Raw genomic sequence first — 13,675 nt, 5'->3', positions numbered from 1 at the left:
CTCAAAGTCTATCACGAATGCCACCGGCGATTATGACATGACACTCATGATTATAGTGCGTTCAAAGCTTTGTTTGAGATCGAAGACTACAATGCCTCTATTAATCGTTAAAGTAAATTCGACTTTGGGTTTCTTTATCCAGGTTGGATTCAGTTGGAGAGACCAGAAATCCAGCGGGGCTAAATTTGCCTAACAGCATTCCAATACACCACCCGCTAATCTGCGTTTCTCGTGCCGAGGCAAGAGCCGAACTCTAACTCTAAAAGCGATTCTTCCAGGTTGATGATACCCTGAAGAAAGTGTGTATAATACACGCGTTCTGGTGTTCGTTTGAGCCGTGACGCGGCCGACGGCAGTTCCGGCGAACGAGGGCAGAAGAATGACCAGCAAATGTCTGCCCATAGGACATTGTCATGAATACCGGAACCCTATCAGTTTATCAGCGCCTGACGTGCTTACCATGGAGTCGGGCGTGCTAGCTCACCTTTTAACTTTGGGGGATTTAATCTAGATAGTGGGAACCATCGCTGGGGCCGTCCCGATGATTAGGATCGTCTGCGTTAGCTTCCTTTTTTAGCTCTCGTCGGTTGACTCGGTATAATGCAAGAGGATAGTGTTCAAGATACGCTTTGACGAGCTGTTGAGTCATGTCTTTCCTTTCGTGTGTGGATTTAGCACCGCTGACATTTTTAGAGGAGTTGATTGAGAGTATGCAAATTGCCAAGAACGGACGGATGCAGCTTCATAGAAGCTGCCCTGAACTTTGGTAGCAGCGTTGCACTGAATCGGCACCATGATATTCTGCCCGTCAACAATCTTTCCAGCTCCCCGGAATGGCGTGATGTCCATCTAAAAGTCCCATATTTTCACCGCATTCCCCCGCCGCTGAACGAGTGCGACTGCGAACTGTTGATCGGCCGAGTCCACGTATCGTCGGATCAATTGAATTGCAACAGTGGGCCATTTTGAGTGTAAATGGGAACTGTCATATGGGAAGTCCGGAGGTTGTATGGAGTTTACATGTCTCTACGCAAAAGCCGAACTAGCTATCTCTGGACTGAAGCTTTTGAGACCAATGGCAAAGATAAAGTATATTCCATAAAGTTGGCGCTGGGAGGATCCTTGTGTCAGAGCAGTAGCTTGAGCTTAGGACAAGGGAGACGCGTACTTACACCAATCTCCTTGTGACTGAGGCTTCCGAAGCCATTGGCTGACAGTTGGCAACTCCGAGAACCCGCACTATGGTGAGTTGCAAAGAAAACCTTTACCAGGTGTATGCATGTTCTATCGCTGAGAATTCGAGAGCTTTGACTATTGTTCTAGCACTAAGCTACTAGTGAGAGAATCTAGAAAACCGAGGCAATTGGCCAAGCAGTTTAAACGAAGTACTTGGACCAAGTAAGTGACCAATCATTCCGCTTGCCCCGAGGACGTTCCAATTGACATGTGCATCTTCCGGTTTTTTCGAAGTTCTTACCCACATCATTGAGGCTGTTCTGGCTAGCGCGTGAAATGTCAGGTAATTCTCCACGGACAGAACATGCAACAGTGCAACACCAGACTTTCGTTCAACACGGGGTCTTGAAACCGGCCTGAACATTGCCCATCGGGAAGGTGGGAGTAGCATATCGTATCTCTTTTCAAGTCCTTTCGTTCCATCTTCGTCCGAAAAGAAACCCATCAGACGTCGTTCGTCCAAGTCTTCTTGACACTCTGTCCGCGTGGAAGCGGCGTGGACAGCGCGGGCACGGATCGCTTGCACCTGTCGCAGTTTCAAGCCAAGCCCTGCCACACATCCCCCTTTGAACGGCCAACACCCTTGCTGGCGATGAGGAACATAAGGCGTATCACATATTGAACGCCGCGCGCACGCGATGTTCTAACAAGCTTATACAGACGATCAAACATGGGAGGCCACGGGTTTGGTTCTTGGGGTGGCTATGATGTGCAACATCTTATGACAATCTTCGGGGGAAAAGGCTTGAGCACTCTCATAATCGCCGCGCGTTATTACTCGTGTTTCCTTGTCTCGAGTTTCGTGCCTAGCCACGAGGTGGGATTGTCTGCAGAATACTATCTGACTTGCACCGGTCGGACGGCATCGTGACACCCGGGCCATTTGTCAATCACAGCGCGCTGCATATGGCGGGTTTCCAGAGTTCCGGTGCTTGTTGTAATGGACTTCCATGTCGTTCAACTGCCGTAGATGTGTCGAGGATCTCATCAACTAGGTACGTTGCTATCGACTCAGATGAGCGTGGCGCCGATCAGCACCCCGGAATCTCTAGGTACTTAGGTATTCTCGGTGTGATCGATCCCCTTGCCCGATGCGAGACAAATGCACGCCAGTCACACTACCTACCCCTAAATCGCCCAGAGGTTTCTTCATCGCAATTGAAGGTTTGGCTAATTGATGGGACCAAAGATCGTTAGAGATGAACATGTTCTCAATTGAGACATTGCGGCTTGCACCTTTCTCTCCAACGGTCGCATGCACTGAACTCAGAGTTTCGGTGTGGTTGCATGTGGCTAATTGACAAGACAGCTGCCACACTAACTCTTTTGAGTGAGCGCAGCATCGGAGGATTTTGATGTCACAGCCAAATTCGTCACAGAACAACAGGTCGCAACCCTGAAGACCGCAAAGTGCTCAACTGGGGTGCAGCATGTCACGTTTTTTGACAAGTTTGCGTCACGACTAGGTTCCCAGGTTCACCGTTCCAGAGATCGCCCCCGGACCGTTGTTTCAATGTTATGCTCAGCCTCGGTTTAGGGGAGGGGTGGTGAACAAAAGGGGGCCAAATGACGAGAGAGGCGATCACACTGAATGGGACGGCGGAAAAAAGACGAGGTGTTTCCAGCAAGATATGTAACTTGTTCTTGTTGATGATGATGATGATGATGAACTATGTACTTGATTGGAGATGACTTGATGCCCAATCGTTAAAAGTATACACACAATTTCCGCTGCCAATCCAAATAACGCGAGTAATATACAAGGGCTTATTTTCGCCGGATTTGCGTTCCCCCACATCCCAAGTACCCTCCCCTCCGTGAACTCCAGTTTTCTCCCTTCAGGATGTTCCTTGGGGAATGCTTCAGATCCCAGCGACGTGAGTTGTTGTCATGAGTTGAGACCGCGCCGGTCTCGATGATCGTCGTGGTGCATGAGTGAGCGAGAAAGAGCCGTATCGTGTTGCGCAACAAAAGAGGTATGGTAGCTAGCTGTCGAACGTCGGGTCGAGGGATCTTGACTTGAACCCGGGACCCCAATTGAAGCCACCGCATGGACGAAACATCCAGTATGGCGGGTTTGCTGGCGGGGAGAAGTGGAGGTTGTGAGGTGTGTTGGGCGTGATGAAGGGGCCTCTTTTGTTGCTCGGTGCGCTCATTCTCTATGTTCTCATAATTCTCGAAGCCGTCTGATGTCTCTCTGTCGAGGTGAAGTGCCCAATTACATCTGCCGGATGGGGCTGAGTCCTCGGTCTGGTACTGCCTCCTTTTTGTGAAATAATCTTGACATCGTTTCTTTCTTTTCGTTCCTAATCATGGCTAAGGAAACCTGCGAGGCGGTGGCGGCGATAACCCTTGCTGAACATGCCCTTGCTCGACATCCAAATGAGAGATGTTGTGAGGGTCGTGCTCGAAATCTAAGCTCTTGCCGGAGTGCGACCCGTTGAGATCCGCACTCTCGTTGCCTGATAGCGGCCACATGTCGGGCAGCGGTGCGGTGGGCGGGCGCGGCTTAAAGTCGGTCTCGGACGGCGATGTCGTCGAGTCGGACGAGCGGGCAGGGTCCTGCTTCCAGTACGGTGAGTCGTCGGCGGGCTCCTCGGGGATCTCGCGGAGCGCGATCCGCTCGTTTCCTTGCTTGTCGTTTTGCATCACGCCTGTCGATATCCGCTTGCCACTGCTGAGCTTGCTTCCGAAGGTTGTGCTCTGGCCTCCGGCGGTAGACTCTAGTCTCTTAGAGGTCAGGGACGTGTGGATTTCCCTGAGGATTGGGCGCAGAATGGGGATGCACTGCACGATGATGGTGCCGGTAATTTCCGACGAGTACCTGGTGCAATCTTAGCGAACGCGTCTTTGAGTGGAGATGCTACGGAACTCGGCTCCTAAAATACTACTCACCAGACTTGGGACAGGCCATTGCGCCCTGTAATCAGATCGTATTAGCGATTTGTGTGAGATTTCATCGAGATTGGGTTGCTTGGCTTACAGATATACCACTGATCACGACCGTTACCCTCATCTTTCCAGCTGACTCTGATGGCGGCAACAATGGCGACACTGAGTAAGAGTTAGCATCTTGCCAAAAACCATCAAAATCATGAACATGATTGAAACTCACATCATTCCCAAACTCATCGTGATACACAGGCCAACCTTCTCGGCGCGTCTCATTTCCAGCGATCGGGTGATCAGCCAGGGGAAGCACGCAAAGACGAAGTCCATGATAATGTTGTAAACTGCACACTCGAGTCAGACCAAGACCACATGATGAGAAAGCATTCAGACATAAAATGCCTGCCATCAATTAAAACTCACCGTTTCCGCCCTCCTTGAAGTCGTCGCGGAATTTCTTCTCGAGGCAGAAATTCAGTCGGTAGTCGCCTTCGTAACTCTTGCTACCGCAAACTTTTCCCCACTGAACGACAACCTTGGCGATCATGTACACGTTCATCGTGACGATACAGAAATAAAGAATCCATCGCTGCCATTGGTTGCTCATTCGGATGAGTGTGACGCCGAAAGCTGACTTGGTCCATGCTTGTCCGATGAGAGTGCCGCAAGATGAGATGTTGATGAGTATGTGCATGCGGTCATCCCATTGTTCTGACGAGTCCTTGAGCACATAGCCGGTCGCGAATTCGTAAACAATCAAAATGTTGTTGGCCAGCAAAAGAGTCTAGTTGGGTTGGTTAGTCAGACTACGTCAACTAACTTGACAGGCCAACGTATCCGAAGGGGAGACTAGATGTGCTTTGAAGACATTGCAAATAATAAAATCGTGCGCACACGGTGCTAGGTGATGCTGGTTGAGGGAGGCGCAACTCACCCAAGATATCACAAGAATATAATCGTCGTACCACAGTCCGTGTCGTCTTGTGATCTTACACCAAAGGCGCAGTGCGAGGAAAACGGTCGCACCAGCAAATAAACTCCACAACCCAGCGTTCAATTCGACGAAAGGGTTAACAAAAGCATGTACGGGTCCATCGTTTGTTGCTCGTGAGTAGAAGTCCATCGTTACATTCTCGGCCGGGCGTAAAGCCTCAAACCTCTGAATCGTGGTTTGAAGAGGCCGTTCGTAGTCTCGATATGAAGCGGTGGTGTTCGGACGTCGGGCTGGCTGCGGCGGGCGGCGTGCGAAAGGCGAACACTCACACAGCACGGGACAGTACCTATATGGAAGGGCGAGAGGCGAGGATGAAGTAGAAACAAAAAGACGAACCAAATGAAGGCAAAAGCGACCAGGCGCGGGAACGGGAAAGTCAAAAAGGTAAAAAGAGTGTGTGTGACTGACTGGGCCTAATCAAAAAAGAGTCAGCTTGCAGGAAAAGAGAGATGAGGAGAAAGTGGGAGGGCGGCGCAGGATCAGGGACGGGCAATATCCAGGCATAAGCAGAGGCTGCAGAAGAGGCACACACACCAGAGAGTGAACACACACTACACACACAAACACTCAATCCACGGTCCACCAACAGGGACGGGGAAAGTAGAGGCGACAGGAAAGGATGGGAAGGGGAATCGTGCGTCCAGCCAGGCTTTGCCCAGTTTGTTCTTGCACCAACATGCGAGATTCTAGACTTGGCGGACCCCGCGAAGGCGGCGACTCCTGGAAATATATGAACAGCCGGGGTTGCAGACGCTAGTGCGCAGCTTCTGCTCCACCAACACGCACAAGTATCATGGGCTGATTGGCCGTATGTGTGAGGTGTTTCCTGGTTTAATGTATACGGCTGTGCGAGATCACGGCCAAAACATGCAAAAATATACTTTGCGCAGTCGGGTGGTTTTCTGGCAGGGGGTTTCCCTCGAGTCTTCCTGCAGTCCGCTCAATGGGCTGAACCACACACACACATGCACCCGCATCCATCCTGTGTTCCCTTCGGAGGGTGAGGAGCCAGACGGGCAGGTGAGCGTCGCCGTCCCGTGGATGCATGCTGCGCAACTGGGGAGTTGGAAGAGGCGGCTCGCCAGCCCTGATGGTGGAGAGGAAGACCGAGACCAGCGACGATACTCACAGACTGTACTCCGTACGAAATGGAAGACGGATAGAGGCAGCGGTGCAACTGAGTGAAACCGGGCTGTTACAGGGACAGAGGATATTCAACAGAGTTCACTCCGGTCGTTCTCAGGTTGGTATCCATGACTAGCATCGCCTACGACATCACCGAGTCAAGATGTCCGCCGTATCGGGAGCAGGAGATGATGGGCTGTGCAAAGGGGTTCTGGGTATTGTAAGTGTTTCTGTGATGTCGAGGCCTGGCGATACACCTGGAGTTGCTCTGCTAGCTCCCTCCTACCTCCCTTCTAGAATCTATACGGTTAGGGTTGGACCGCACTGATGGGTACGAATTGTTTGACTTGTGGTTTCAAGCGGCTTAGCCTTGGCGTCACCAAGATTGGAGTCTTGGTCCGCCCAGCGATGGAATCTGCCCCCCGCTCTACACTATCCACGATCATGGATGCCCCGAGGAGGGCTGTCGACTCATGGGCGACGATATAGATGAGACATGCATCCTTGTCCCGGTTCGCGTTCCCTCTCCACCGACCTCTTGTATCCCGGCAGATCGTTTCTTTCGTGTGGTGTCCACCTGTGGGCGGCCCCGTTGAGGCCGCAGAAAAGTCAATGAGGATTGGGTCTTTCTTTTCCTCCCAGATCTCTCTTCTTGCTTGCGACTGAAGCGGATATTCCGCGAGCAGCCCAGCCAGTGGGATACCACTGTTAGGTGTTCCCAAATGCACGTAACTGCATCTTCGAACCCGGCATAGGCATGGCAACATCAGCAGCACAGACATGGATAGGCCTGGGCGCACGATTTCGGGGACAGGGGCACTGTGGCGTAATTCACCCACCTTGGGTTGCACTTTGGGGGGTCCGAAGTGACTGAGTGCTCCTATACGTGGTACAATTTTCCCACATCCCGGCTCTACACTTCCGTGCGGCCACGTGGAGTGACTGTGAAAAGAGCGGTTGGGAAGTTGAGAGAGCGAGCAAAAGGTCGAATGTGACACCGTGATCCCTCTTTCAAGTTTTCAAGAGGCTCCAGTCGTTCCAGAAATGGAATTCCGGCGTTCTCGTTCAGCCTGACGGGTAACGACGCTGCAAGCGAGTCCCGTGTAGTACCCGAGCTGTCATTGTCGCACGAGTTGTTCGCTTCAGCCTTTGTGTCTCCCTATCGCGGGCACGCGGTTGTCACCGTCCCGTTAGTGTACCGTAGGACCATCCCATCTTTTGACACTTTGAATGTCACTAAATACTGGACTGGTGACGTTCCAGAATCCGCGCCAATGGGACACCAATCAGAAAATCCCCCTTCCGTGGCGACGTCCTAGTGTAGGTGGATGATCTATACTTGATCTGAGAGCCACGTCCGCTTTTTGGGCGTGGGTGTCACTTGGTGACGCCTCCCCCTCTAACATCTCCTCCCCGAAAAAAGCAATCCCGATGTGGTTTCCAGACTGGACTCTGTCTCCGTCCAAATACTCCCTCTGTTGGCCGTTGTGTGACACGTTTCCGGCCTCGTGATTCGGCCGAATGTCCAACGGTTGGGCCTTGGCGGGGACTCGGACAATTTACGGCGGTAGTGAGCAGTGACATGTGTCGACGGTGGGTTTGTGGGAACCCAAGTCTCAGGAAAAGAGGAGAAGAGCGTCGGGAGTTTTCCTGTTCGTATGTTTTTGTGCTATTTTCCTTTTTGTTTCTTGCGTCTTTCCTTTTCCATACGTCGCTGTCACGCTGTCCTGGTTTTTCTCTCCGACGACGGGTGTGATGAGTAAAGGTGCAGCAGGCCGCACGCCGCACGCCGCAGCGGAGGCCTTGCTGGGCTGTGAGACCGCGCGGTAGTATTATCTCTTTATTTTCAATATGGGTCTATATAGAAATGTCCACATGCCGCCCAAAGCGGGACTTCCATCCTCGGATGCGGGATGCTCGGCCGTTTCCAGGGGAGCTTGGCCGCTGATTTGACTGAATCGTGAAAGGTTCAACGTTGCAAAGTAACGGAGCTCAAGGAACCTTCTGTTGCAACACCGATGGGGTCGTGCTCTCAACAACAAACGTGCGCCCAGAAATCAGGAGAATAGGGTGATAGCAACAGTATTACAGAGTAGTAACGAACTAAAAACAAAGAAAAAATTGAGGAGTTCTCGTCGTTTAGGGGGGAGAGATCAAGAGGACCGCCGAAACTTGCACGATCCACGTGTGAAAGCCCAAGGGTAAATAGAAAAGGCCCAGGCTTAAGCGGAATACGTGTGGATCCTCTTACTAGGAAAACTTGTGCCGTCGCGAGATTCCAGGAGTACGGGTTGGTCGGCGGAGATGATGGGTATCGCGCGGAACTTCGGGTCTCCCCCAACTGCCAAAGGTGACCAACTCTGATGCCACGCGAAAATACTCAAAAGAGGGAACCAGACGCTCCTTTTCCGTAAATTACGTAGCAATGCGATGCCGCTTACCGCTTACCTCGGCCGAGGCATGACCTCTTCTTCAATTTCTGGTAGCGAGCCGCACGCATACGGATTGGACAGTCTGGCGATAGGCGAAAAAGTGGCTCGTCACCTTGTGATCACCCGGTGACGACAGAGCAGACATGCTGCGATGGCGAGGGCCTCGCAAGTGCCGGAGATGGCTTCCCCAAAAGAAATGCCATCACCCGATAAGCGCAGCCGGGCTATTGCCAAAGTTCCAGGCACACAAAACATACTAGGAAACCGGCGTCTTGGCTTCAACAGGCAGGCTAATTCTCCCGGCCTGGGGGAAGAAAAGAGCTTATGCTCTCTAGTGTGCGTCCTTAGCCTCCCCGGGGGGATAACTAACGGGTCTCACGTCCAGTCGTGGAAAAGCTCGCCGCGCTAGACAGCTACTTGGGACTGAAAGTCTTGTGGCTTCAAATCTTCATCGCTGACAACGGCCTTCACCGATCGACTAGGGTTTCGAAAAAGTGCCAAGCGCTCGGGGCTCCCTTTCACATATTGGGATAGATCACATGGCTTCTCGAGCGAGAGCGCTGACGAGCGGTCTTCTAGAATATCGTTGCACGAAGGGGCCTAGCGTTCATCTCTCCACCTAGCCAGCATCCCGGGCGGGAAGAGCCATGTCAAGGTGGCTTGCCTTGTCATACGCGTAGGCGAGCTGAGAATTTAGCGCAAGCGTAATTTTGTTATCCGTCAAGATTAATTTTGATTAAAACAACTCGCGGCGCAGCATGTGCCGAAAATGGAGTCTTTTTTTTTTTCCTCCGTCAGACAAACAAAGCGCTTGCATTGTTGCTACAGGCCACTGCCGACATATGCAGAGGTCTGAAGAGGCAGTGGTTGATAATGTCTTGATCATGGGGGAGCATTCCAACAATCGTCACGAAGAACTTGACCTCGGAGACGAATAACCTGATGTGCCGCATGAATTGACGAACACGCAACCACTCTCCGAAAAGCCAAGCCGTGAAATAACATGACAACTGGCGGCTCTTGCAGTTCCGCCAATAGTATCCAGGCTCTTGAACGACCTGCAGAGCAACCATCCGGGCCAGTGATATTTCCTGGGATATCGCACCGGGGTCTACAAGTTGAGGGTGGTGTGGCGGAGCGGAGCAGGCCGCGCGAAGCGGGGTTATACACCAGGACGACGTGTTATTGGGAGGCTGGGTAGGATCTGATCAGCCCAACGTCCCCTCGGCGATCTTCAAATCGATGCTAAGCTGCTAGCTGCTTCTGTTGGCTGCTCACGCGATCTAGATATTCAAGAATTTGGCCGTGAATCAAGATGGATAGATTTTCTAGAGTCAACTTTGGTGGCCATTAGCAATTCGCCAGATGTGCAACAGCTTCAATGGCCACGTGGCGCTCATGGGAAGTATTGGAAGCAGAAGCAAATTGTCCAAGGAGGCGGGATACAGCATATGACTCTTAGTTCAGGTATTGAGACGGGTCCAACAGCAAACAGTAACATACTCTGACTCATTTGTAGTCTCCATTTGTTGATTTAACTGTGCCAGTCATTTGTCAGACCCTGACAGCACAGATGGCAAGTCAATTGAGCTGGCCCTTCGCGTAGCTGATATTCCACGTTCCTTTTGACCGCCGCCATCGTTGAGCCTTGCATGAGAGGTATCTTTGAGTCTATAAGTATTTTCTGGAGAAATAAAGGCATCTAGGAAGGAAGGGAGAAGACAGACGGTACGAGACGCCATTGAGTAGTGATTTCAGCTTACAAATTTCAAATTGTCTGCTCCTTGAATCGCAGTAGCTTCTGTACAAGACTCAATGGATCTGAATGATATTTCAATGTACCTACGCTGCGGTAGACTCGTTCAAGGTATTAGTAGATGACACTGCCGTGGCCTCTATAATTAGACCCCCATTTACCTTCCGTCGTATAGTCCAAAGAGATGGCTAGTCGTATTCCATGAGAAAGAAAGGCAGACTGACGTCAAATTAACAAGAAAGTAAAGAATATGACTACTTCTTAACAGTCTAAAGTAGGTAACATGAAGGCGAATAAAGCTATCGAAACAAAGGGTAATTAGATCAAGTACCCTTGAAAAACTTGGAATTGCGGACGACATCCTGATATGATGTGACGATCGACCATGACAGAATAATAATCCCACGAAGGGCCTACACATAGTCCATATGTTCCAAAGTCAACAGCCTCATTGTACTGACATAGTGTGTCTCTCTTCACTGAATACAATGTCTTGATGAAGAACTCATCGTCACAGATCAAATTGCCACACTTTCTCTCGATGCACATAACGATAAATGGGAGGCCCACGGTAATGTTTTAACGATAGAGTTGCATTAAATTATTACGTCAACCCCTAAAGGCGTAATCGTGTCATTCGAATTCGTGTTTTCAGATTACTAGGCTTTTTACTCTTCCAAGTTTGCAGTCGCTTTAAGCCCTTTCAATGATGTCTGCCCATATGTTCAGGCTAGCAGTGCGTCCTCAATGACTCGAACATTACTACGCAATGCCGAAATTCGGCATAGTAACAGCCGTTCGTGCACACATTGTATGACTATGATGTGGATCAATGTAGTCATAAACTAACTGACCTGTCACAGCATTGCCAGTTTCAATTAGTCAACTGCCCTTTAGACTCAAGTAACCGAAAGTAGCATCAATTCAGTTAGTAACACGATCTTTGTTTTAATCTTTGCCTTGTTCTACCTGCCAAGTAGACCATTGGCCTCCCATTGACTTATGCTAGAGACACAGCGTTGACTGGACATTCTCAGGATCATGCACTATCTTATGTTTGACCCCTGACTTCCTGCTTGCGCGGAGGATGTCCAAATATTGAGGGGATTTGATTCTGTGAAGAGAATATTCACATCTTTCTATCTTGATTACTGTAGATTAATCTTAAAATTTGTTTTTCCGAATATCAACGAAGCAAATTGCATGCAACTTAACATCTGCGACTGTCTTCTCGACATAGTGTTTGCTTAATCTCTAGACTCTGATCTTGAAATAATCCGGCGGGTTTACTTTTTCACTTCTAGGAATATGTAGTCGTTTACAGAAAGCATCAAATCCAACTCAATGTTGGAATAAATGCAGGAACCAGACTATGTGCCCATATGTCGAGAGTTTTGAGGTAAGAGTGGCAGGTATCAGAAACCTGATCAACTAGCAGAGCACCCTGACGCCATGCCAACAAGTCTAGGAAGGAGGAATCGCCGGCAAAGACGAGCAGATTCCATCAAACGAGTTCCCGAAACCCAAGTTTATTCCCGTCTGGTTGTCACTCGCAATTTGAGCAAGGGTCGGCTGAGAAGGATCATAGATCGGCCATCCGCCAGCATAGCCAAGCAAGCCAGAGGAAGTATCCTTGGCAAAAGTCGTCCACGCTCCCCGAAGAAACTCAGCAGTCGCCAGTTCGACTGAAGTGCTGGGCGGCGTCTGAGGCAGCGTCCCGAAAAGAGGTGGGAGCTAGAGGAAAGACTTTAGTTAACCTCACGATGTACGAGTCCAGGGCAGCATGGCAAAACACTCACTTCGGCACCGTGATAGGCTCCGCTGGCCGGGTTGTTAGAGATGGCCAGGTTGGGAAAGTCTCCGAAATACCGGTACCTCCAGGCCGACATCCCATCGTTCACAGCCTGGCTGATCCTAATGGCGTCACCGCAGGTGTAGTACCTAAAGTTGAAGTCGTTCCAGTACGCGTCTGATCTATTCGGCTGCATCGAACGGAAGAGTCCCGCCTCGTTGGCATTGTCGCCAATCAGGTACCCAGCCTCGGCAGCTCGGCGATCGGTGTAATCCTCAAAGACGAGGATGTCGTCCACGCCGGGCCCGAAAGCGGGCGTAGAGCCAACGCCTGTTTCCTCGGGCCCGAACGCGCCAAAGATCTGCTCGGTGGTCCGATTCTTCATGCAGTCCGTGACAAGCTTGGGGTCAGTGTAATTGCTTGTGCCAGTGCCGCAGCCAACGACCGCCGCCAGTCTAAACCACCGTGTCGACGTGTAGTTCCTGCTAAGAGCGGGGAAGCCAACGACGGTTGCGCTTTGAAGGACGAAGCCGTTGGCAATGGGATCCGAGGCATAGGCGTAGGCGTAAAAGTCTGCCATTCCGGCGCCGGCGGACTGACCGAATACAGAGATCCGACTGGGATCACCGCCAAACTTTTGGGCGTTGTCACGGATCCATTCCATGGCAAGTCGCATGTCCAGCAATCCCAGGTTCGCAGTTGTGGCGGGATTGCCTGGGAATCCAAAGATTCCAAGACGGTAACTGGCATCGTGAGTCCTTGTTCCCGACAACTAGAGTAGTGTCTCTTACTTGATGGACATCAGAACCACATCCGAGTCGTTTGCGAAGAAACGGCCGCTGTATCCGTCCTCTCTTGCGCTTCCTGTAACTCGCGTTAGTCAAGGCTTGGATTTTCTGGTACTCAAACACTTCACGAACCATAGGAGTAAGCGCCTCCGTGAACCCAGACAAGGACGGATTTCTTCCGCTCACCAACTTGCGGCTTAGTCCAAACATTGACTGACAAACAGTCCTCGCTTTGAGGGTACTCTGTGTCAGACGGTTGCATACAGCCAGGGCCCTGTTTCGCAGCACGTTAGGCACTCAACGTTTCCAAATTGAGGTAGGCAGAAATGACCGAGACAGTCACTAGACTTACAAATGCAGAGCCATTGATGACTGCGGAGCCGTCGTAGGGAACAGGAGGCTGGAAACGCAAAGCGCCTACAGGCGCAGCAGCAAACGGAATGCCGAGATACTCGGAAACATCAGGGACGTCCTGGGCAGCGTGGCCGATGACACGACCGCTGGTGGTGAAGACCGCCTGGCCAACAGACCAGGTCTTGAAGTTGGTAGGTTTTGCAACCACGAGGCCGCAAAGGAGGCCTATAATGAGCGTGGCATGCTTCATGACGAAGGACCTTCCACACGAGAATGACGTTGACAGAGAGTGAGGGGTGAAACCAAAAG

The 13,675-nt window shown here is 51.0% G+C and overlaps 4 protein-coding genes across 4 annotated transcripts; all 4 read right to left on the bottom strand.

Moving 5' to 3' along the window:
* Positions 1-3: 3 nt before the first annotated feature.
* Positions 4-790, bottom strand: BDZ83DRAFT_601352 (uncharacterized protein). The gene is made up of 2 exons (XM_060507093.1): positions 696-790; positions 4-639 (listed from the first exon to the last, which is right to left on the bottom strand). Exon 2 carries the CDS (start codon positions 400-402, stop codon positions 190-192), a length of 213 nt encoding a protein of 70 aa, XP_060370552.1. The 5' UTR covers positions 403-639; positions 696-790; the 3' UTR covers positions 4-189.
* On the bottom strand, positions 4-2,443 carry BDZ83DRAFT_726351 (uncharacterized protein; the record flags this gene model as incomplete). Its single annotated transcript, XM_060512759.1, has 6 exons — positions 4-428; positions 485-656; positions 686-849; positions 1,173-1,262; positions 1,478-1,762; positions 2,363-2,443. 5 exons carry the CDS (start codon positions 2,441-2,443, stop codon positions 503-505), a joined length of 774 nt encoding a protein of 257 aa, XP_060370551.1. The 3' UTR covers positions 4-428; positions 485-502.
* Positions 2,444-3,552: 1,109 nt separating this feature from the next.
* Positions 3,553-5,248, bottom strand: BDZ83DRAFT_747278 (uncharacterized protein; the record flags this gene model as incomplete). The annotated part of the gene is made up of 6 exons (XM_060513408.1): positions 3,553-4,060; positions 4,132-4,156; positions 4,220-4,290; positions 4,352-4,469; positions 4,549-4,909; positions 5,060-5,248. 6 exons carry the CDS (start codon positions 5,246-5,248, stop codon positions 3,553-3,555), a joined length of 1,272 nt encoding a protein of 423 aa, XP_060370550.1.
* A 6,648-nt stretch (positions 5,249-11,896) lies between these two features.
* BDZ83DRAFT_566540 (carboxylesterase) lies at positions 11,897-13,616 on the bottom strand (the record flags this gene model as incomplete). Its single annotated transcript, XM_060503857.1, has 5 exons — positions 11,897-12,166; positions 12,232-12,967; positions 13,016-13,084; positions 13,141-13,286; positions 13,365-13,616. The coding sequence occupies 5 exons, from the start codon at positions 13,614-13,616 to the stop codon at positions 11,897-11,899; spliced, it is 1,473 nt and encodes a 490-aa protein (XP_060370549.1).
* Between the last annotated feature and the right edge of the window lie 59 nt (positions 13,617-13,675).

This window comes from Colletotrichum acutatum, assembly GCF_030867785.1.
Source record: "Colletotrichum acutatum strain CBS 112980 chromosome Unknown BDZ83scaffold_6, whole genome shotgun sequence".
NCBI classification, from domain to species: domain Eukaryota; kingdom Fungi; phylum Ascomycota; class Sordariomycetes; order Glomerellales; family Glomerellaceae; genus Colletotrichum; species Colletotrichum acutatum.
The sequence above is the reverse complement of the archived record's forward strand: the minus strand, read 5'-3'. Positions and strand labels throughout refer to the sequence as shown.